This window comes from Rhinatrema bivittatum, chromosome 13, assembly GCF_901001135.1.
Source record: "Rhinatrema bivittatum chromosome 13, aRhiBiv1.1, whole genome shotgun sequence".
NCBI lineage: Eukaryota > Metazoa > Chordata > Amphibia > Gymnophiona > Rhinatrematidae > Rhinatrema > Rhinatrema bivittatum.
This window is the reverse complement of record NC_042627.1, coordinates 42,245,031-42,270,321: the sequence shown is the minus strand read 5'-3', so window position 1 is coordinate 42,270,321 and position 25,291 is coordinate 42,245,031. Positions and strand designations below refer to the sequence as shown.

General features: G+C 48.8%; 1 protein-coding gene across 2 annotated transcripts in view; it reads left to right on the top strand.

Moving 5' to 3' along the window:
- Positions 1-25,291, top strand: part of CCNB2 (cyclin B2) — a 51,158-nt gene that overhangs the window by 6,178 nt on the left and 19,689 nt on the right. For both annotated transcript variants that reach the window (XM_029575200.1, XM_029575199.1), the window contains exons 2-4: positions 10,174-10,302; positions 10,497-10,559; positions 12,423-12,590. In XM_029575200.1, coding sequence (XP_029431060.1) covers positions 10,539-10,559; positions 12,423-12,590 — 189 coding nt within the window. In that variant the 5' untranslated portion in view covers positions 10,174-10,302; positions 10,497-10,538. The remainder of the gene's footprint in view (positions 1-10,173; positions 10,303-10,496; positions 10,560-12,422; positions 12,591-25,291) is intronic.

Genomic DNA, 25,291 nt, shown 5'->3' with positions numbered 1-25,291 from the left:
ATTCTCAAGAAGCAGAAACCATCCAGCCACCCCTCAGACAACCTACCAACCAAGTTACTCCTACTCATACCAAACACAATTTCTGGACCTCTGGCCAACATCATAAACTGCTGCTTAACCCAAGGTTTGTACCCAAACATCCTAAAAAACGCCTCTCTCAAACCCCTCCTTAAGAAACACAACTTAGACCCTAGTGAACTAGCTAATTTTCGCCCTATATCAAATCTTCCATTCTTAGCCAAAATCACAGAAAAGGTGGTTAACACCCAGCTCTCAGAGTATTTAGAAGATTACAATATACTATATCCTTCACAGTATGGTTTCCGCAAATCACGCAGTACAGAAACCCTGCTCATCTCCCTAACTGACCATATTATTATGGGACTTGACAAAGGACACTCTTTTCTGCTAATCCTCTTAGACATATCAGCGGCGTTCGATACTGTCAACCACGCCATTCTCCTGAATCGTCTATTAGACATAGGCATCTCAGGACAAGTCTACAACTGGTTCAAGTCTTTCCTTAGTGATAGAAGCTTCAAGGTCAGAATAAATAATAAAGAATCACCACCAACAAATTCATCACTAGGAGTACCTCAAGGATCCTCCCTGTCCCCCACACTTTTCAATATCTACCTCCTCCCCTTGTGCCAATTGTTAACAAGTCTCAACCTTATTCACTACATTTACGCAGATGATGTGCAGATCCTGATCCCCATAACGGAATCCATTACCAAATCACTCTCGATCTGGAACAACTGTCTACAATCTATCACTAGTCTCCTCAACAGTTTAAATTTGGTCCTCAATGCTAACAAGACTGAACTCCTTCTCATTTCCGCCAACCAAGACAACATCCAATCACAGACCCATCATAACCATGCCCTCACTCATACTCAGGTTAGAGACCTGGGGGTAATACTCGATAACCGTCTTAACCTAAAGAGTATGATTAACACTATCACCAAAGACTGCTTCTTCAGACTACAGGTATTAAAAAGACTCAAACCTCTCTTATATTTCCACGACTTTAGGACAGTTCTTCAATCCTTGATATTTGCCAAAATAGACTACTGCAGCGCTCTCCTCACAGGTCTACCCAGCTCAACCATTAAGCCACTTCAGATGATACAAAATGCTGCTGCCAGAATCCTAACAAGCACCAAGCGGAGTGATCATATTACACCCATCCTCCGAAATCTACACTGGTTACCAATCAACCACAGAGTCCTTCACAAATCTTTATCATTAATACATAAATCCATCTACGATCTCCTTTATCTCGACCTTGAAATTCCATTAAAACTCCATACTTCTAATAGGCCAATGAGAGAAATATCCAAAGGAACACTACAAGCCCCTCCAACCAAAGCCACGCGACTCATTGCATCCAGGGACCGAGCATTTTCAACAGCAGCCCCAGCTATCTGGAACAACCTCCCTGCTGAACTCAGGTTGGAACCTTGCCTGCTAACTTTTAAAAAAAAACTCAAAACGTGGTTGTTCCGCCTAGCCTTCCCAGAACCCTGGGATACACATTAGACTTTATCTACTCACGAACAATTATACGAACAATTATACCTCCCCTCATCTGATTCCTGGACAGCATGGATACCAACTCTAACATGTGGACTAATTCTATTCTGAACTATCTCTAGTCCGGAATTTGTTATTTCTCTTTTCTTTACTTAACTTTATCTCTTTTCTTCCAGCTACCTAAGCTTCCAAGTTCACGGTCCTCGTTTAATGTAACTTTGTCTCTTCCTTTACCTAATTATTTTTATCCCTGTTCGATGTAAACCGTCCTGATATGGTATTTAACCATGAAGGTCGGTATAGAAAAATGTTAAATAAATAAATAAACATCAGGCAGGATTCATGGCAAGAAGGGAAGTGAAGCGAAGGGCTGACCACTCCCGTGGGTCCCTTTTTATTGTACATATATCCATAGCATACAAATGTGCGATCACATCATTGGCTCCCCTCTCCATAGCATACAGATGTCATTATATCATTGGCTCTCCTAGCCATAGCATACAGACGTGTCATTAGACCATTGGCTCAGGGGGTGTGTACAGATCATTTCATTGGCTGCTGAAGCCTATACCATATATGTCTGCCTTCTGCCTGCATCTGAATACGTGGCAGCTAGGTATCCTCTCCCTAGGCAGTGAGGGTTAATTATAAGCTAGAGATTTAAGATGAGCTAGTCTTGCTGCATTCAGTGCAAAGGTCAGAGAGAAGGGAAGTTAGTTAACCCCTGACATGGCCTGCTGGCAAAGCTCATAATTCCCCACATTTTATTTATATTTTTTTTGTGCTGAGCACATATGTAATGCTATTGGGAGAAACAAGTGGCTCAGGTTGTGGCAAAAGTCCTACTTTTGTGCAGAAAGCATACTCTGAGTACATTATGTACACACAATGCTTTCAGTGTGAGAAAGTATATAAAGCATATTTTATGCATGCAAAAATAATTTGTGAATAAAACATGTTTGGTGTGTAAAATCCTGACTACGGGTCCTATAGCACTGGCACTCCGTTCCCTGTACGTACCTGGATCAGTCCAGACAGTGGGTTATGTCCCCAATCCAGCAGATGGAGTCAGCACAAGCTTTGAGGGGGCGTATCCATATATACTACTACCCCCTCTGCAGGAGTTCAGTATCTTCTGACTCCAGCAGATGCGAGTAGGGGAATCAGGCTTCCCCTCTTTTTCCTTCTTTCTCATTTTCTTGCTTATCTGGCTTGTTGCTGTCTTTTTCTTGTGGATCAAGATTTTATCAATTTTGTACTAAGTTTAAAAAAAAAAAAAAAAAAAAAAAGAATAGTAAGGCAGGGGCCTTTCAACTTCTGGGGAGTGGTTTCTCTTCCTTGTCTCTTCTCTGCGGCCTTGCTGTTTATTTCTCGTTGCAGCCAGGGGTAAGTTGGTTTTCCTTTACAGTTTTTCCCTTCACAGCTCAGCCCCCGGTGCCCGCGAAAGCCGGTGGAGCCGGCCTCTTCGCTTTTACTCCCTCACCCGCGGCCATTTTGCAGCTCCTCATGGGCTGCTGCGGCGCTTAGGAAAAGACGTCTGGGGCGGGTTGTGTGGCCGGGAAGGCCCCCCGCGGCACCCTCCTCTATTTTCGGTCAGCGGGCAGTGCGGGCCGACTGGGCCCCCCCGCAGCGGCGCTTTTGTGGGCTTGGCCCCCCCCCCCCCCCCCCCCCCCCCGAGGCTTTTTCTCATTTTTGGAGCCGTTTTCTTGTCTCCCACAGCGATCCCGATGCCGCGGCCGTCACGCTGTGCGGCCTGCAGCGACCCGGGGTCCCGGATTTCCCGGGAGGGCATCTGCGCGCGATGCCTTCCCGGGGGGGAAGGTACCTCACAGTCCCTGACTGATTTCTCTTTTTTGCCCGGGCGGCGCGGGCTGGCCACTCCGTCATTTTTGGCGGGAACGGAGGCCATTTTACACTCTGAGCGCCCTGAGGCGCAGGCCACGAGGGAGAACGGATCCCGGGAGGATTCTACAAGCGGGGATGCTCCCCCGATTTTGGTGCAGGAACCAAGCACCCAGAGCCAGGGAGCAGGAACCACGCCGCTCCTCGAAGCGCACCCGAGCAGGCCGGGGTTCTCTCCGGAGTTTATCCTGCTCATGCATACCGCTTATCTGCAGGGGCTGGAAGCGCCTGTGGGGACCCCCCCCTCCTAAGATCCCACGGATGTCGCCCTCGACGCCGGCCCCCCCCCCCCCCCGACCCTCCGGGAGCGGGGGCCTCCCACCCGAGTCCGCTCTGCGTCCGCGGCAGTGGGGGCGGTGTCAGACCCAGCGGGACATGGACCTGACCTCCCGGATGGGGGACAAGGGGACGGCACGCAGGACGGGGATGATCCGCGTACCCTACGCCTCTTCTAGAGGGAAGAGCTGGACGACCTCATCCCGCAGATCATTCAGGAATTAGATTTGGACCCGCCTGCCCCAGTAGCTCCCGCTGTCGTCACTTCTTCAAAGAAGGGAGATCCAGTCCTGGCGGCACTCCGGCCGAGGGCTCGGGCCTTTCCCATTCTTGACTCGTTTTTACAACTTCTCACCAGGGAATGGGACACCCCGGAGGCCTCCCTGAAGAGCAGCCGGGCCATGGAAAAGCTGTACCCGCTCCCCGAAGATTTTCTGGACCTCATCAAGGTCCCAAAGGTGGACTCCGCAGTGTCGGCGGTCACGAAGAGGACGACTATCCCAGTAACGGGAGGTGCGGCGTTGCGGGACACACAGGATCGTAAGTTGGAAGTTTTCCTTAAGCGGGTCTTCGAGGTCTCCGCACTGGGTATGCGGGCGGTGATGTGCAGTTCGCTTGCCCAGCGGCCTAGTCTCCTTTGGGTGCAACAACTCCTCACATCTCAGGTCCTGCCGGCCGATGAGGCTGCCCAGGCAGATCGACTAGAAGCCGCAGTGGTGTATGGGGCGGACGCCTCGTACGACCTCTTTCGGGTCCTCGCAAGATCCATGGTTTCGGTAGTGGCAGCACGACGGCTACTGTGGCTACGCAACTGGGCGGCTGATACGTCCTCTAAGTCCAGTCTGGGCTCTCTTCCCTTCAGGGGCAAGTTCCTCTTCGGGGAGGATTTGGACCAGATCATCAAGTCCCTGGGGGAGAACGCTGTTCATCGGCTGCCGGAGGATAGGTTTCGACCATCCAGAGCATTTTCTTCTTCTCAGACCAGAGCGCAACGGCGCTACAGGGGATACAGACAGGCGGGCTCCCGGCCATCCGCCCCCAGGTCTCAGCCCTGGTCGCGCTCCTTTTGCGGACGTCGGCCCGCGCGCACCACCTCCGGACCGGGGAATCCCTCACCCAAGTCTTCACAATGATGCCAGTCTCGCCCACTCCCCTGTCCCCAGGATTGGGGGCCAGCTAACGTATTTCTACGCGGAGTGGGCGCGGATCACCTCGGACCAGGGGGTCCTGGATACCATAAAACACGGCTACGCATTGGAATTTGTCCGCCCCCCGCAGGGAAGGTTCATCTTTTCTCCCTGTGGCTCGGACCTCAAGAGAAGAGCGTTGCAGCTGACTCTGGACAGACTCCGGGAGATAGGCGCTATTGCGCCCGTGCCCTTCGGAGAGGTGGGCTCGGGCCACTATTCCATCTATTTCGTCGTGCCAAAGAAGGACGGTTCCTTCCGGCCTATCCTAGACCTCAAGGAAGTCAACAAATCCCTTCGAGTTGTTCGGTTCCGCATGGAAACGCTCCGATCAGTGATTGCGGCGGTACATCGGGGGGAGTTCCTCGCCTCCCTGGACTTAACGGAGGCCTACCTGCACATTCCCATCCGCCCGGACCACCACAGTTTCCTTCGTTTCAAAATCCTGGCCCAGCATTTTCAGTTCATGGCTCTCCCGTTCGGATTGGCGACGGCGCCGCGCACCTTCACCAAGATCATGGTAGTCGTGGCTGCAGCTCCAAGAGCTCCCTCAAGCCCTCGCAACGCTTGGATTTTTTGGGGGCGACCTTCAACACCCTACTGGGCAAGGGTTTTCTGCGCCAGGACAAGGCTCAATCCTTGCGGGATCTCACACGACGGTTCTCTGCGTTACCAGAGCCCACCTCCTGGGACTACCTACCACTCCTGGGAGTGATGGGGTCCACCATCGACCTTGTACCTTGGGCTTTCGCTCACCTCAGGACCTTACAGTGGGCGCTCCTCTCCCGTTGGAAACCAGTATCGCAGGACTACCAGATGATTCTCCCGCTCCCGCAGAATGCCAGGGACAGTCTGGGCTGGTGGTTGGATCCGCCGAACCTGGCCCGTGGCGTGTCCCTCTATCTGCCAAATTGGGTGGTGGTGACTACCGATGCCAGTCTAGCAGGCTGGGGTGCAGTCTGCGATTGAAGCGCCACGCAGGGGACGTGGTCCACGGTGGAGGCGAAGTGGTCAATCAACCGTCTGGAAACCAGAGCGGTCCGACTAGCTCTGCGACATTTCCTCCCGCTTCTTCGGAACCGGGAAGTCAGAATCCTATCAGACAACGCTACCACCATGGCCTACATCAACCGAAAAGGAGGCACGCACAGCCCGCAGGTCGCGCTCGAGGCGGCGCTGCTGATGCAATGGGCAGAGAGTCATCTCGTCCGGCTAGCGGCCTCGCACATCGCCGGGGTGGACAACGTCCAGGCGGACTTCCTCAGTCGTCAACTGCTGGACCCAGGAGAGTGGTCTCTCTCCGACAAAGCGATGCAACTTCTCGTCCATCGGTGGGGAGCCCCCCACTTGGATCTGATGGCGTCCGCTCTCAACGCCAAGGCTCCACGCTTCTTCAGTCGCCAGAGAGAGCGCAGCGCGGAGGGACTGGATGCCCTGGTCCTTCTGTGGCCCCCACATCTTCTGCTCTACGCTTTTCCACCGTGGCCCCTGGTGGGCAGAATGCTCCGCAGAATAGAAAGCCATCAGGGGACCGTGATCTTCGTCGCTCCAGAATGACCCAGGCGACCCTGGTTTGCAGACCTGCTACAGCTGGTGATCGACGGGCCAATCAGGTTGGGGCACCTCCCCCAGCTCCTACATCAGGGCCCGGTATTTTTCGAGCAGGCAGAACTCTTCTGTCTTGCGGCCTGGCTTTTGAGAGGCGCCGCCTCCGGCGTCGGGGCTACCTGGAGGCGGTAGTATCCACGCTATTGCGGGCACGAAAGACATCGACGTCGGCGGCCTACGTTCGAGTCTGGAAGGTGTTCGAGCTGCGGTGTACCAGCCAGGCCACGAGACCCGCTAAGGCTTCTGTACCTCAGATCCTTCAGTTTCTACAGGCGGGAGTGGAAAAAGGGCTCGCCTATAATTCACTACGGGTTCAGGTGGCTGCCCTTGGTTCGCTGTTGAGCGATGGGGGCTCTCTTCTACAGCATCCTGACATTGCTCGTTTTCTCAAGGGTGTCAAGCATATGCGTCCTCCGTTACGGGACCCTTGTCCCTCCTGGAGTCTTAACCTTGTGCTTCGCTCCCTGTCGGGACCACAGTTTGAGTCGCTGCGCAGCGCAACGATAAAGGATCTCACTCTCAAGACTGTATTTCTTGTGGCCATCTGTTCCGCTCGGAGCTGCAGGCTCTGTCGTGTAGAGAGCCCTATCTCCGTTTCTCCGACTGGAGTTTCGCTTCGCACCGTTCCCTCCTTCCTTCCGAAGGTGGTTTCTGCATTCCATGTGAACCAGACGGTGGAGTTGCCGTCCTTCTCCTCCTCAGAGCAGAAGTCTCTCCGTCTCTTGGATGTCAAGCGCACTCTGCGCCTCTACCTGGAGGCTACAAATGAGTTCCGGATCTCTGACCGTCTCTTCGTACTCTGGTCCGGCCCTAAGAAGGGGTCTCAGGCTTCGAAGACGACCATTGCCAGATGGTTGAAGGCCGGCATTGCTGCTTCCTACATTGGGGCGGGACGGATTCCCCCACCCGGCATCGTCGCGCATTCTACACGTTCTCAGGCGGCTTCCTGGGCGGAGGCTCGCTCGGTATCCTCTCAAGAAATTTGTAGAGCAGCCACCTGGAAATCGTTACACACGTTCTTGAGGCACTATCGTCTGCACCTCGCCTCTTCGGTCTCTGGACACTTTTGGCGAGCAGGTTCTCCGAGCAGGCCTTGCAGGACCCCACTTGATTTAGGGAAGCATGGGTACATCCCACTGACTGGACTGATCCAGGTACGTACAGGGAAAAGAAAATTATTACTTACCTGCTAATTTTCGTTCCTGTAGTACCATGGATCAGTCCAGACGCCCACCGCGTTTGGGTTCTTGATCCTGCTCAGCTCTGCGCTACTTCTTACTCGCAGTGTTGTCTTCACAGTCGTTTCTTTTTTGCTGTTTTTTTTTCACAGCTCCCTACAAGTTGGTAGGATGTTTGCAGTTACTTGTTGCGGTTACAATTGTTTTAATTATCTGTTTCCACAAACTTGATCCTTCGGGGGTTTCTACTCGGGCTTTGATATACTCGATACTGAACTCCTGCAGAGGGGGTAGTAGTATATGGATACGCCCCCTCAAAGCTTGTGCTGACTCCATCTGCTGGATTGGGGACATAACCCACTGTCTGGACTGATCCATGGTACTACAGGAACGAAAATTAGCAGGTAAGTAATAATTTTCTTGTTTATACCCTTAGATTAACAGCCTGGGAACTTTACGCCACCTCTTTCCAGTGCTAAGAAAACATACATCTCTGCATGGGGGGAGGGGGGGGGGGGTAGGTATAATAGTTAGTTTGCATTAACCTATGAGACTGTCTTCCCAATCCTCTCCTGGAGGTATGCCTAACTAGTTGGATTTTCAGGATATCTTTAATAAATATGCATGGAATGATTTGTGTACACTGAGTGTTCAGTGCATGCTAATATATCTTGTGCATATTATGGTAGTCCTGAAAACCTGACTGGATAGGTGTGCCACTGGGAGAGGGTTGGGAAACGCTGGGGGGGGGGGCCGATGCAATACGGTGTGCTGAGACGAGCGCACTGTTAACCTGCAGTCGGACACGAGTAGAATAGACTAATCAATCCCATAATGCAATAAGGGGATTAGCGCATATTCAACGCACGTCCAACATGGAGTGAATCTAATAACGATCATCAGATGCAAATGCATGTGAATGAGGCTATTAGGCATTCACTCCAGATGCAAAAAGAAATTGTGATATTAAGTAGGATGAAAACCAAAAGAAAAGTGGAAAAAAAGTCTGTCCATCACAAAAACCAATGCAGAGATTATTGACGTCTGTTTTCCTTGCCTCAGACGGTAGTCATGAAAACCTACACTGAAAGTCTGCGTCGGTTTTCGCATACGGTGGTCACGAAAACAGATTGGGTTCGCGTTAGCAAGGATGCACTAACGCGGCCCCCTAATTTTAGTATTGCATGGCACCCCCCCACCCCTTGGTGCCTGGGGCTCATTAAGAGAGTGGGCGCTGACTGTTCAGTGCCCGCTTTCTATGTGACTTTATTGCATGGACCCCTGGGTTAGTGCCGCCTTATGCAGATCCCCCTGTACCCATTTTTGTGCAAAACTTCTTGTTGCATTGGAAGTAAAGCCTTTGCAAAACGACTTATTAAACTGTATACTCTACCAAGTGCCTCTTATTCCAATAGGCTCTTTAATTATGTCCCTTAACTTTAGGTGCCTATGTACTAAAGGTTTTCTCCCACTTTGTCTATGGGAAGTGTAGTTATAAATGATGTAGGTGATGTGCTTGGTATTTCCATTAAATTTATTAGCAAATTAGTTTCACAAAATGCTCCCAAACTTCAGATGTACAATTTTATCTAACAAATACATTATTCTTAGTTATCCCTGCCCGCACTTCCCTCCTGGGTGTGGTAGTGTAGGTTTTGCACAGCTGGGATACTATCTGCTTGTGATATTTTTGATGGAGCATACAGTTCACTTTTTTCCAGCCTGTCCCTTCTGGAAATCCTAACCAAGCAGGGTGGGCTACTTTATTATGGAAAGCCTCTGTTGGCATGGAATGTACTAATGCTTAGGGGTGTGCATTCATTCCCTACGAATTGGCAATCCACAACATATAAGGACATATTCGTGGGGAAGTAAAGCGTATAGCGGTTCCCCACAAATACAACAAATCTTCGCCAAATTATTCGGCCATCTAAAGGAGCCAATTTAAACAAACCCCTCCCCCCAAGACTTACCAAAACTCCCTGGTGGTCCAGCGGGGGGTCCGGGAGCCATCTTCTGCACTCACACCCTCAAGCTGCCGGTTTCAAAATGGCACTGATAGCCTTTGACCTACTATGTCGCAGGGGCTGACCAATGGCACAGGTAACCCCTGTGACATAGTAGGTCAAAGGCCATCGGCGCCATTTTGAAACCAGCAGCTGAGTGTGAGTGCAGGAGATGGCTCCCGGACCCCCTGCTGGACCACCAGGGAGTTTTGGTAAGCATTGGGAGGGGGGGATTGTAGTCAATTTAATTTTAGCTGTGACGAATAAGAATTAACAAACATATCGGGGGGCGGGCGGGGCCCCCCTTGCCGAATGCAATGTATGGCATCCATCTGCACATCCCTACTAATTCTTGTGATTTATTAAATTGCAGATGTGAAAGGCTAGTGCAAGTCTTCATAAAGCCCCTTGAATACTTTACCCATAGACGTATCTAACTGCGGTTCATATTGTTCCCTAATCTTTATATCTTTCTCCTAGACCAATAGAGAAGTGGATTATGCCATCAGAGGTGGCATTCCTAAGGCTAAAAGCCAAATAACCACAAGGAGGGCTGCTCTGGGAGATATTGGTAACCATGTTACTGTCAGGGGACCTCAGGCAGCTAAGGTAAGGTTCTGATAAGGATGGAAAAAATAGAGAACTTGAGGTGCAGCCAAAATGTATAGGTTGTAGCATTCTTTTTTAAAAACTGTTCCTCAGCCTTGTGTTGTAGGAACTCGTAGACTAGTGGGGTTTACACTACTGGGTCTAAAATGCAGTACTTGTATGTATTCTACTTCAACTTTTTTTTTATTTGGTAGAATTTCAAAGCACCAACAAAAGTGACACAGAAACCTGAAGCAATGACCACTATTCTTCAGAAGGTAAATATTTCAAATATGGAAACTGTAGAGTCTTGCATGAGGTCTTTTAAAATGGTGATACTAGCAAATCTTTAATTTAGATGCTGAAACTTTCATTTCATCCCTAAGGTCAGTATCAACTAGCTTCATTAAAAAAAAAATCCTCCTGTTGTAAGGTAGGTCTGTGAGTTGAGAATTTTGCAGAGATAGTTTATGGGGTAGTTATGGCTTATTACTAAAAGTTGATAGTTAGTGGCTGTCTTCTATTGCAATGAACCCCCCTACCCCCCTGATGGGGGGTGAGATTAACTAACTGTAAGAAGCTGAGGGGTGATGTGTTAGGTTATGGGAGCTTTTGAGAGAGAAAGGTGAAGCATGCTGGGGTGGAGGGGAGGGTAAACAAAAAAGGTTGAGAGGAGAGAGATGGGGTGGTACTAGAAGTGAGAATCATCTGATATCAAGATCCACATGGAGAAACAAATGAGTCAGAAAATTATGTAGGGGGAGGGGGAAGGTATGAGGAGACGGGGAAACTATAAAAAAAAGTGTAAGCAAAGACAGAATAGATTCTAACTACATGCAAAGGTCTGAAACTTGTTTGAAGATTTTTGGTGCTAACTGGGTAGAGTCAATGATGGGAGTAAGTGGGGCTGATCTATTTGCTCTTTAGCCTTGCAGTCACCAGAATAAATAAAGCAGACTTTACTGGAACGATGGGAGGAGGGTGAATAGTAGTGTTGCCTTTTGGTTTCCTTCTTGGAGGAGGAGAGCCCTTGGTATGATGCCCAACTCTGGCCCCCATAACTAGATACCTGGAAGGAAGGGGGAGATGCATTCTTGGCCCAGTATTCCACTGGTCTGTTGGTTTGTCTCTGAGCAGTTTGTTTTTGAGAGACTTCTAAGTGTTGAAGATTCTGTTCTGCCATTAGGTGACTTTCCTTGCAAACTGCCCCTCAACTTAGAGGAGCGATGTATGCATTGCTTCCATTGTATGCAAATTTATCTGGTATTCATTGTGGATGACCTGCTTGTGGCCGAGGACCGGAGTTGGCCTCCCCTGCTCTAGTGTTCATAACCTTAAATTATGCTCCGAAGAGGCCCATAATCCTTTGCAAAAGGAAAGCATTTTCAGGGGCAAGATAAAAGCCCTGCTACATTGTCTGCAGGCCAGAAACTTGCTCCTGTGGGGTTCCTCTGCATTTGAACCTAGTTATCTAAAATAGCTGCAGTTCTGAAAATGTTAGATCTTTTTAGTACTGAGGGTCGTATGTCAGAGCAGCCTCAAATGTGAGCACTTCAAATGGCAGCATGTAGTGTCTTTTTTAATTAGAATACCCAGGGGCGGTTCTATGGTGAGGCAGTTGCTTCAGGTGGCAGAATTGTGAGGTAGCAAAAAACATCTCTCAGAACGCTGCTGTGGCACCTTCCTCAGGCTGGTGGCGGCTAAAAAACAAAGAAATCCCATGTGAGAGAGGCAGCTTGTGTGATTGTGAGCCTGGGGGGGGGGGGGATGTCATCTCTTCCCTTTCCTCAGGCAGCAGATTGCCTTGAGCTGCCCCTGAGAATACCTATTGAATATTTCAACCTGAATAACTTCAGAGGGTTTGCAGAAGTCTGCATAGACTGGACTATCATACAGGCTTTTTTCCTGCAAGACTAAACAAATGGTATCCTTAGAATAACATTTCCCAGCTGTGTCCTAGAGGCACGCCTAGCTGGCCTGGGGATATTCACAATGAATTTGCATACACCTTTTGTATACATTGGAGATCCTGTGTTATGCATACCATGAATATCCTGAACCAGGCCAGTTAGTGTGCCTTCAGGACTAGGTTGGAAAGGTACTGACTTAGAAGCTGATCCATTCTCATGGCTTATACTCAGGTTCTATCGCCAGCTCCTATGGATGTGTCTATGAAAGAAGAGGAACTATGCCAAGCTTTTTCAGATACCCTACTTAATGTGGAGGATATTGATGCAGGAGATGGTGGCAACCCTCAGCTGTGCAGTGAATATGTAAAGGACATCTATATTTATCTCCGAAATTTGGAAGTAAGTGTTAGACCTCTTATGGAAATCAATCAGATTTTTTAACTGATTAGATATGAGAGGCAATTTCGGTTCAGTTAACGTTTACTGAAGAGAAGTAGGATTTAAACTAGCTTTCATTTAATTTGAAATGAAAAATTTTATTGTCCCCCAGACTAGTCTAGATGCATGGATTTTCTTTCCTACCAGCAGATGAAGACAGAACAAAAGCTTCACTGCACTCTTGGCACTTAAGCAACTGTGCCACCTGCAATCTCCCAGTATTATCTCTAACCGATGGTAGGGATGTCTAACCTGGGATCAAACATTCTGGTGTGAAGAAATTGCTTCAAAGGCTGTTGGGTCCAATTTTGGGTTATTCTTCTGGTAGGGTAGGGGTAAATACCTTCTGGTTGTTCTGAATGGAGTGATAGCCAGTGGGACTAACTCCCTTAGACTTGGTCCTCTTCCTCCCCTCTGAAGCTCCTGACTGCCTTCATAGAAGGAATCTGCTTCAGGGAACTGTGAACGTTTTTTGGTTACTATTGAGTGTTTTTAAGCAACTTAAAAAAAAGTGACTGGGAGTAGTTTGAAGGTGGTCAGCAGGAACCTGCTGGGGGGAGGGGGCTGGCCTATTCTGGCTCATGTTGGTATGCCTGGAGGATTAGGATTTTTTAAATATTCACTTAAATTTGTATTCTTTCCTGTAAATAGCACGTTACAGCCTCAACTCTTGTAAATAATCTGCCTAAACTTGTATATATTCCTCTAAATAGCTCGTTACAGTTTTAATGCTTTAATTTCTATGCCCCCTGCTCTATGTATAATCCTCCTTGTTTTCCCCTCCCTGTTGATTGTAATTTCTGCCTTTAGTTACAATGTGAACCGGTATGATGTTTGCATACTAATACCGGTATATAAAAGTTTTCAAATAAATAAATTCATTTCTCCAGTTCCCATATGGCATTTGAAGTTAAGATGGCTGCATCTGGGCTGTGCAGGAAGTACTGCATAGCTTGTGGAGACCAGAAGGTGACTTGTTCTTGGGCTTTTGTAACATGTGCAAGGGAAGGCTGTTCAATCACAGAGGTTAAACAGGGAAGAACATAAGGTTACCATTCTGGGTTAGAAGTGAGGCTCCATCAAGCCCAGCATCCTCTTGCCAACAGTGGTCAATCCAGGATGCAAATACCATGTTACTAATACCAGTACTAAGTAGTGACTGTTTCTAAGTCAATTTCATTAAGTCTATGGACTTCTCCAGGAACTTATCAAAATTTTTTTAAACCCAGTTATGCTAACTGCCTTAACCATGTCCCCTGGCAATGAATTCAAGAGCTTAATGGTTTATTAAGTGAAAATGTTCATATTTGTTTTAAATGTGCTACCTGCTAACTTCATGTTATGCCTCTTAGTCCTTATATTATCTGAGTAATTCACATTTACCCATACTAGTTCTCAAGGTTTTTGTAGACCTTATTATATATCCGCCCCCCCTCAGCTGTATGTCTCTTGCTCCAAAGATGGAACAGCCCTAACATCTTTAGCCTTTCCTTTTTTTAGGAGAGCAGTTCTAACCTCTTTCTCACAGGACAAGCAGGATGGTTGTCCTCACAAATGGGTGACATCGAGGATGGAGCCCACCACGGAAAACTTCTGTCAAAGTTTAAACAGAACTTTGACTGGCCCCTACTGGGCATGCCCAGCAAGGCACTGACCCTGCAGCCAGCAGGGGTCTCCCTTCAGTCTTCTTTTTTCCGCGCAGCAGTTGCCACGCGGTGAAAGGAGCTCTCTTACCACGTTCCTGACAGGAATTCGGTTTTTTTTCTTTCCGAAGAAAATTTGCCCCTCAGGGGTCTCCCTTCGACAAATTTTTGTCACCTCCGCGAAAGCCGGTAAGTTTTTTGCCGATTTTCATCGACTGCCGTCGATTTTGGCCCTAGAGGCCTGTTGGCACTTACCAATCCCGCGGCTAAATTTGGCCCTAGGCCATGGCGACGGGGTTCCGTCGTTGTCCGGATTGCACCCGGACTATGTCAATCACAGATCCCCATCGGGTCTGTGTTCTATGTTTGGGAAGTGAGCATGATGTCCTGACTTGCACTAAATGTGCCCTAATGACACCTAAGGGTCGTAAAGCCAGGATGGAGAAGATGGGGCTCCTCTTCCATGCACCCACCCCAACGCCATCGATAGCATCGACGTCATCGGAACCGGCACCGTCGAAGTTGCACCACCATCGTCAACCCTCCGGTGACCGTCCTCCACCGATGACTTCTCGGCCGTCGACTCCTGTCCCCTCCCCGGATGGGCGAGGAGATCGGAAGGATAAGCATCGCCATCGACGGCACAAGTCTCGGCCCGTCGAGGATCCACAACCATCGACCTCTGAACAGGCCGAGCCACCGACGAAAAAGCCTCGGTCAGACCTGGCACCGTCCACGTCTCGTTCGCAGGCACCGAGGAAACCCTCACCCTCCCGGGGTGCGGGGGCCGTGATCCCACCGGTTACGGTGGTACTTCCGGCCCTGCCTCAGCCTCCCTCTCCCGTCGAGCCGGGTATGGTTACCCCTGGTCTCCGGGCAGAACTGGACCGGCTGGTCCAGGAGGCCATCGAGAATGCGATGCGAAGATTCCAGCCTCCACCGGCACCGCCTCCGGCACCGCCTCCGGCACCGCCTCAGGCACCGACCTCAGCACCGACTCTGCCACCGAGGAGGGAACCGACCACCGAGCCTCTAGTGGAAGCGTTGGCACCGATACTAAATCGTATGGAGGCACTCATGCGCGCCCTTCCATCGGTGATTCCAGTAGCACCGACTACACCATCATCTCCGGAAGGACATTCATCGACAGGAGAAACACCGTTCCGGATTCCCCCGTCCGGTGTCGTTCCATCGGTGCCTTCACATACCTTTCCACCGATTTATCCTTCGGCTCCATCGATTCCAAGATCGGCACCGATTCCATCGGTACCCCCGAAGCCCTCGATGCCGTTCACAGTTCCGCTTGCAGCACCGATTCCATCGATGCCTTTGGATCCTCTACCAGGTCCTTCAGAACTGCAAGCCCTACATGATCCTTATGATACCTGGGGTGATGATACATCTTCAGATACAGATTTACCATCCCCACCATCTCCTACAGAGAGTAGAAAACGATCTCCTCCTGAAGATCTCTCCTTTATAAATTTTGTAAAGGAGATGTCAGAAATTGTGCCTTTTCAGCTGCAATCTGAGACCGATGACAGGCACCAAATGATGGAGCTGCTCCAATTTCTGGATGCCCCAAAAATCATCGCTTCCATCCCCATTCACCAGGTATTTCTGGATCTTTTAAAGAAAAACTGGGAATCACCTTCATCTGTGTCACCAGTTAATAAAAAAGCTGACTCAACATACCTCGTTCAGTCAGCACCAGGATTTCAGAAGTCTCAACTGGATCATCGCTCTGTTGTAGTTGAGTCTGCGCAAAAGAAGGCCAAGCGCCTAAAACCACACTCTTCCACTCCCCCTATCAAGGACAACAAATTCCTTGATAGTGTGGGCAGGAAAGTATATCATGGGGCTATGTTGATATCTCGCATAGCTTCATACCAACTTTATATGACTCAATACAACAGAGCTATCCTTAAACAGATGCAGGACTACGCTGACACATTACCGGACCAATACCAGCCACAGCTTCAAGCCCTCCTTCACAAAGGATTTGAAGCTGGGAAGCACGAGATCAGAACGGCCTACGATATCTTCGATGCTTCCACGAAAGTCTCAGCTACTGCCATCTCAGCCAGACGTTGGGCTTGGTTAAAATCATCCAACCTTCGCCCAGAGGTCCAGGATCGTCTAGCCGATTTACCCTGCTTGGGGGACAATCTGTTCGGAGAACAGATTCAACAGATTGTGGCGGAATTGAAGGATCACCACGAGACGTTGAAACAACTTTCGTCTGTTCCATCTGAAGTATCCTCCAAACCACCACCTAAGAAGGACTCTAAAAAGTCATTCTTTCAGCCACGTCGTTATTACCCTCCGTCGACTAGGCCTCGTCCGGCTCTATCCTCCACCAGACCTCAGCTACGCCAACCTCGGAAACAAAGACCTGCTGTAGCCCCACCTCCCGGGCCTGCGGCAGGCCTTTGACTTCCCGATACGGAGCACATGCCATATCCCACTCCCCCACATCCCTGTAGGGGGTCGTCTGTGCCACTTTTTGCAGCATTGGATACGGATTACCTCAGACCAGTGGGTGCTGGCAATTATCGCACAGGGTTACCACCTCAATTTCATAACTCTTCCGACAGACTCCCCGCCTCTTCAAGCATGGAGTCTATCCAGCCACTTGACTCAATTACAACAGGAAGTATCCCTTCTTTTGCAATCAAATGCTATAGAACCTGTCCCTCCCTCTCAACGAGGCAAGGGATTTTACTCCAGGTACTTCCTAATTCCAAAAAAGTCAGGAGGGCTACGTCCAATTTTGGACCTTCGGGCCCTCAACAAGTACCTTCAAAAAGAAAAGTTCAAGATGGTAACCCTGGGCACGTTACTCCCTCTGCTGCAAAGAGGGGATTGGCTATGCTCCCTCGACCTCAAGGACGCTTATACCCATATTGCGATAACACAATCCCATCGCAAATATCTGCGGTTTCTAGTAGGCCGCGACCATTACCAATACCGAGTACTACCTTTTGGTCTGGCATCTGCTCCACGAGTCTTCACCAAATGCCTCGTAGTTGTAGCAGCATTCCTCAGGAAGGAAGGTGTCCACGTATACCCCTATCTGGACGATTGGCTAATCAGGGCCTCCACCCCTCAGATTGCCCGGTCCTCCCTACAATTGACAATCAACACACTCCTTTCCTTAGGGTTTCTTGTCAATTACGAGAAATCTTGCTTCGTCCCATCTCAAACCTTATCTTTCATTGGGGCAGACTTGGACACCTTACAGGCAAAGGCCTACCTTCCGCTTCAACGGGTCCAAACTCTCATGTCCTTAGCTCACCAGCTCCAGTCTCAAGATACGGCCACGGCTCGCCAGTTCCTCATTCTCCTAGGACACATGGCATCCTCGGTTCAAGTCACTCCCATGACCCGACTAGCCATGAGAGTAACACAATGGACTCTACGACACCAATGGATTCAAGCTTTTCAGCCTCTGTCCTCCATAGTCACAGTCACACAAGCGCTGCGCCTATCCTTAACCTGGTGGACGACTCAGGTCAACCTCCTTCAGGGCTTACCCTTTCTTCCACCGGATCCGCAAGTAATCCTAACCACCGACGCTTCTCACATCGGTTGGGGAGCCCATGTGGACAACTTTCAAACCCAAGGGTTATGGTCCAACGAGGAAGCCGAACACCAGATCAATTTCCTGGAACTTCGAGCAATCCGCTATGCGCTCCGTACTTTCAAAGATCATCTCTTTCATCAGATAATCTTAATCCAGACGGACAACCAAGTGGCCATGTGGTACATAAACAAGCAGGGAGGCACAGGCTCCTTCCTTCTGTGTCAGGAAGCTGCGCAGATCTGGGCGGAAGCCCTCTCCCACTCCATGTACCTCAGGGCCACTTACCTGCCGGGAGTAGACAATGTATTGGCAGACCGGCTGAGCCGTGTCTTCCAACCGCACGAGTGGTCACTCGATCCTCTGGTAGCGACCTCTCTGTTTCACAAGTGGGGTTCTCCCCGCATAGACCTCTTTGCGTCCCCTCAGAACCACAAAGTGGACGATTACTGCTCTCTCATTCGGAGCCAGCACTCTCGGCCGAGGGATGCATTCTCCCTCAAGTGGACAACCGGTCTGCTCTACGCATTCCCTCCACTTCCTCTTGTGTCAAAGACTCTCGTGAAGCTACGCCAGGACGGAGGAACCATGATCCTGATAGCACCTTACTGGCCACGCCAAGTATGGTTTCCAATACTCCAGGATCTCTCCATCCGCAGGCACATTCCTCTGGGAAAGGACCCGCATCTGCTCACTCAAAACGACGGATGCCTCCTCCATCCCAACCTCCAAGCCTTGTCCCTGACGGCATGGATGTTGAAAGGTTAGTCCTTCAGCCTTTCAACCTTTCAGATTCCGTTTCTCGAGTCCTGATAGCTTCACGAAAGCCTTCCACAAGAAAGTCTTACTCATACAAATGGAAAAGGTACACATCATGGTGCACTTCTCAGTCCCTTGATCCCCTTTCCTGTCCAATCTCCAAATTCTTGGACTATTTATGGCATCTCTCTGAATCAGGTCTTAAAACCTCTTCCATTAGGATGCATGTCAGTGCGGTAGCCGCCTTCCATAAAGGTGTACAGGGTGTCCCTATTTCAGTACAACCCCTAGTAACACGTTTTCTTAAAGGCTTGCTCCATCTGAAGCCACCCTTACGGCCTCCGGCCCCATCCTGGGACCTTAATCTGGTTCTTGGTCGTCTAATGAAACCTCCTTTCGAACCTCTGCACTCCTGTGAGTTAAAGTATCTCACATGGAAAGTGTTATTCCTTTTGGCTATCACTTCAGCTCGCAGGGTTAGTGAATTACAGGCCCTAGTTACCTATCCGCCTTACACTAAGCTCCTGCAGGACCGGGCGGTACTCCGCACTCACCCTAAATTTTTACCTAAGGTAGTTTCTGAGTTTCATATTAATCAATCCATCATACTACCTATCTTTTTTCCCAGGCCCCACTCCAACTCTGGAGAACAGACCCTGCATACCCTAGACTGTAAACGGGCTCTAGCCTTTTACCTAGACCGTACAGTTTCTCACAGGAAGAGCACTCAATTATTCGTCTCTTTCCATCCTAACAAGTTAGGACAACCTGTGGGTAAGCAGGCTCTTTCCTCCTGGTTGGCGGACTGCATTGCTTTCTGCTATGAGCAAGCGGGCATCCCTTTTCAAGACCGTGTCAAAGCACACTCTGTGAGGGCCATGGCTACGTCAGTGGCACACCTTCGATCGGTGCCGCTTCCTGACATCTGCAAGGCTGCAACCTGGAGTTCTCTCCATACCTTTGCAGCCCACTATTGTTTGGACAAAGCTGGAAGACAGGACTCCATCTTCGGCCAATCTGTCTTGCGTAACCTTTTTCCAACGTGATGTACCAACACCCTTCCACCTTCCCGGTAGGGTGCGGATGCCCTTTACCAAATTCCACCCCAGTTGTAGTGCCTGTTGCACGTCGTTGGGTGCATTTGGTGCAAGTCAGGACATCCTCAGCTCGGTACTCACCCATTTGTGAGGACAACCATCCTGCTTGTCCTGTGAGAAAGCAAATGTTGCTTACCTGATGTAACAGGTGTTCTCACAGGACAGCAGGATGTTAGTCCTCACGAAACCCGCCCGCCACCCCGCGGTGTTGGGTTTGTTTTGTTTTTACTTTCTAGGCACTGCCTGTAGCTTTGAACATCAGACTGAAGGGAGACCCCTGCTGGCTGCAGGGTCAGTGCCTTGCTGGGCATGCCCAGTAGGGGCCAGTCAAAGTTCTGTTTAAACTTTGACAGAAGTTTTCCGTGGTGGGCTCCATCCTCGATGTCACCCATTTGTGAGGACTAACATCCTGCTGTCCTGTGAGAACACCTGTTACATCAGGTAAGCAACATTTGCTTTATCATTTATCTGCCCTTCACTCAACCTTTTCCAGTGCTGCTATTTTTTTTTCCCTTTGGCAACCGGAATTGCATCTAGTACTAAAGGTGCAGAGCAATACAGAGGAACTAGGACATTCTATTCATGACTCCTTTCCTAATTTCTAACATTCTAGTTGCAGGTTTTTTTTTGACTGCTGCAGAACACTGAGCTATTTCAATGTATTGTCCACTGATGCCCAGATCTTTCTTGCATGGTAACTTCTAATATGGAACCTAACCTCATAACTACAATGTAGGTTACTTTTCCTTATGTACATCACTTTACACTTGTCTATTTTCAATTTCATCTGCCATTTGGATGCCCAATCTCCTGCAACTTATCGCAAGCGTCCCACTTTCATGTACAAACTCTTGGTCCATATTTGAGTGGTCAGGAAAGGGGAATTTCTGGCATCTCTTGATGTTTTGGAGGCTTCCCTGCACATCCCTATCCAGAGATCATCAGATTGTTCAGGTTTGTATTATTAGGAGGGCATTTCCAGTTTCAAGTACTCCCCTTTGGCCTAGACATGGCTCCATGCATGTTTACAAAGATAATGGTGTTGCTAGTGCTGACCTTGCACAGAGATGGCGTTCTGGTACATCTGTATTTGAACACTTGGTTGATTTGAGCAATGTCCGAGGAGATTCATTGGGCTGAGAGCAGGGTAGTCACTCTCCTACAGAGCCTAGATAGGACCATCTTGCTCTTGGTGAAAGATACTCCAAGCTCAGATTGGTTATCTGTGAGCTTGTTTTCCTTACCATGGAAAGCCAGTTAAAACTTCAAGAGCAGATGCAGCAATTGTTGCAGTTAAGACTTCCCAGAAACTATGATCTATAGTATCTATGCTGGATTTGGTCCCCATGAATGTTGCAGAGATCTCTTCTCTTGCATTGCAGTCCTTAATGATAGGATTTTGAAACTGGACATCTTTGGGGCAGGAGATGCAGCTTGTCTTTCCTGGCAGCTGTTGCAGGACAGCTTGTCAAGGGGCATGGAGTTGGAATCCTGTATGGGGATGACAACATCAGTTTGACAAGCTGAGGGGCTATCTGTCAAGGACAAACCATTCAGGCAGGTCTGTGATGGAGGCCGCCTAGTCAGTCATTTGGAAACCCAAACAATCTGGAGTATTGCTGGTCTTCCATCCCCAGATCAGAAACTAGACAGTGATAGCAGGGAGGAACAAAGCCTTGCAGTTTTCTTTGAAGCAGTATTGCTCCACTGGATCAAAAGGCATGTGATCAAAAGGGCTACCAAAATAAGGGGAATGGAACATCTCCCCTATGAGGAAAGACTAAAGAGGTTAGGACTTTTCAGCTTGGAGAAGAGACGGCTGAGGGGGGATATGATAGAGGTGTTTAAAATCATGAGAGGTCTAGAACGGGTAGATGTGAATCGGTTATTTACTCTTTCGGATAGTAGACTGGAGGGCACTCCATGAAGTTAGCATGGGGCACATTTAAAACTAATCGGAGAAAGTTCTTTTTTACTCAACGCACAATTAAACTCGGATTTGTTGCCAGAGGATGTGGTTAGTGCAGTTAGTATAGCTGTTTAAAAAAAGGTTGGATAAGTTCTTGGAGGAGAAGTCCATTACCTGCTATTAAGTTCACTTAGAGAATAGCCACTGCCATTAGCAATGGTAACATGGAATAGACTTAGCTTTTGGGTACTTGCCAGGTTCTTATGGCCTGGATTGGCCACTGTTGGAAACAGGATGCTGGGCTTGATGGACCCTTGGTCTGACCCAGTATGGCATTTTCTTATGTTCTTATGACTATGTTCTTTGTTTTGTGTGGCCAGGGTGGAAAATGTACAAGCAGATTTTGAGTAGGCACAGGCTGTATCCTGGGGAATAGGAGTTAGCGGAGGAGGTATTCTCTCTCATCAGGTCCAAGTAGGGATGCCTGGTGGACTTGATGGTTTCAAGTCAGAACATGATGCTGAGGTTCTTCAGTGGGAGATGAGACAGGATTGGAGGATTTCAATGCTGGGGTTCAGGCTTGGCCTCAGGAAGCTCTTCTGTATGTTGTGCACCCCTTGCCTTCTAAGGGTGTTGAGGCAAATGGACAACTAGAACTTTTTTCTCAGTGGCCTGGGTCTCCATTGTATTCAGACTTCGTAAGTCTCTTGCTGGCAGGCCAATTTCATTTGGATCATGTCCCTGGATTGCCATTTCAGGGTCTGACTTTCTTGAAAAGGGGTAACTGCTTCTCTTCTGTGGCCTGCCACTTAAGAGGAAAAGGTTGTTTGAAAGAGGTCATTACCACTTGTAGGCCTCTTTCTGGCTTGCAACCATCTGTACGTGTTTGGAAGGTGTTTGAGTCTTGGTGTCAAAAGTAGAGTTGTGGGGTTTTTTTTTAGCCTTTTTCAGGCTTCCATCCTGGAAATATTCTTGCAGAAAGGATTGCAGCAAGGCTTTGCCTTATTCTCTAAAGGTGCAGGGTTAAGGTTTATGGTTCTATCGCTGTGCCAACTGGATGTGGCCTGTTTTCTGAGGGGCATGAAGCATTTTGTTCCCACCCCCACTTCCTGTTAAACTGGTGGTATCACCATGGGATCTTAATCTAGTCTTGAAGGCTCCTATGTAAGCCTCCCTCTGAGCCAATTAGGAAAGTTTTTTTTTCTAAAAGACCCTTACTCTATTAAAACTGTTCTTAGTAACTATCGCTCAGCAAGAATTATTGTGTAGGGATCCTGTCATTCGGATTTTAGTGACTGGGGGGGGGGGGTGTCTTTGTACAGTGTCTTGTCTAAAGTGGTTTCAGTGGTTCATCTCACTCAAGTAATTTGAGTTGCTGGCATTTAATAGATCAGAAGGCCATTCAACAGAGTGGAATAAGGATCTTCATATGCTCAGTGTTTGGTTTCTTCTGAGAGATTTAAAGGTCTCATAGTTTTTAAGAGATCAGTTAACCTTTTTTGTGCTGTTTAGTGGCCGTATGGGCAGAAAGCCTCTCCTATTGCAAGATGGATTAAGGAAGCAATTGCATCAGCTTACATTCCTCAGGGCCTAGAGGTGCCATTTCCCTGGGGCTTAAGTGGCATCCTCAGGGGAGCAGTAGGGGAGGCATGTGGTGCTTATGGCACACAAATGTTAGAGGGCTTTTCAGGTTTGTTTAGGAAGGCTTGAGGATGTCCCATGTGTCTGGCCTAGTTTGGGGATGATGAGGAAAACTGGTTCTTTCTCTGCATTCTGGCAGGTCATTCCCCCACCTGTGGGTTATGCCCTTCTGGCAGCAGATGGAGACTGAGCAAAAGGTGACCATGTGGTTATGTAGCCCTGCCAGTATTCTGTCTCCAGCAAATGGTGGACATGCATTTCCCTATGACTGCATAGTATAAAAGAAAAGGAAGTACAAAAGACATCACAGATGCTACAGCTATGTAGCACCACTTGCCTTCTGAGGTGATAACATTTGGTCCCTCCCTCAGAGTGCCTTCAGTCTGGTAGCCTTGGGTGGTGTGGACTTAAAATTTAATTAGCAGTTGCAGGCCAATAGGCTCAGCAGTGAAGGCTTTTGCCCTCTTCCCCCTGTAGCTGGGACCTGTTCTGCTCTCAGCTAGGGAGGGCTGAGCTCAGGTACTTTATATAAAATAAAAGATTCCTCTGTTTTGGCCTTCTGCTTGCATCTCTGGGGAGTTCTGTGAGGTATGGAAGGTAGTTCAGGCACAGTGGGTGGTTGAGGCTACGCCCTATTCTCAGGCTTCTCCCTCTTTGGCACGTGGTAGGGTGATTTCGTGTGGTTTTTCAGTGTGCACCTACTCATCCCTATTGTGCATCCGTTGCTGACTTGTTTCTGGATGCACACCTTAGGTGCCTAAGGTGTGGGTGTGTATGTACACCTATACCTGGATACTAAGTTTTTGGACATGTGTACCCTTTGCTTGTACCTGGATGTACATTTTGTCAATTTTGGGCACAGCTTTTACTCGCAGATACCTGACAGAACTTTTGTGCTTTACAACCATGGCACTCTCGGCAAAGAAGTCTAAGTGCTTATCTAAATGTGCTGCATACCACATCATGGCAATACAACCAGAGATTTCTTTAAGTCTGTCAGCACTGCCTAGATGCTTGAAGATTTTACCTCCTGATTTTGCAAACAATGGTCCATCTCTGACTGAGGGTGACACGATGCTGGTATCCACTCCTTCGGTTGATCCACAGGCTGACTCCTCAGGGTAAACTCGCTCTCAGGATGTCAGGTTCAGACCTGTGGAATTCTTCCAGGGATTAGACACTTCTACAGGAGGTTTAGGTCCATGTGCTCAGTTCTTCTGTACCTGCCACCATGGTAAAGAGCTGTGGCACAGCCTGACAAGACTCGCATGCAGGTGGATCAGGATGATATGACCCCTTCTCCTGTTGAGGAAGAGGAGATTCCCTCAGACTTGGAGCCACATAAAACTCTTCGGTTTCATAGAGATGAGTGGCCAAGCTTGATCTTAGACTCTGAAGGCCCTTGGAGTGGCTGGGACTGACTCCTTGGGGGGGGGGGGGGGGGGGAAATACAGGAGGACCCACTTCTGGTTGCCCTACACAAGGCCTCATGTTTACCCTCCTGGATGTGATTCATTGCTCTGGAATGGAGTTAGCCAGAGGGGTGTGGCTTTTTTTTTTTTTTTTGTAAAGGAGGATATGCCTTGCCGGGTTTATATTCCTTGGATCTACAGGCCAGAGAGCAGTTGCGTTTTCTTAAGGTGGATGCTCTGTTCTGTCACAAAAGTAACCATCCCAGTAGAGGGATGTGCGGCTCTTAAGGATGCTCATCATAGAAGAACTTAGTCTAGCTAAAGCAAGCGCAAAAGGGGTGCTATACCGGCCCACCCCTCTTCAACAATCTGGCACTTCTGCGCATGTGGCCAGGCTATTCTGAAAATGTGCTCGGCCTGGCCACACGTATCTTCTGGTATGTGTGTGCTGGGTTTTGAAAATATACCTGAATGTGTATGACGGTGTGCCTGTGTGTGTGACAGCATGTGTATATGTTGGGAAGAAGAAAAGGTCATATTCCTGTTGCCAGCTTCCACAAAACACTGCTGCCGTTCCTCTCTGGGCTTGAATGTGCTGATAGCCTGGGCAGGAATGGC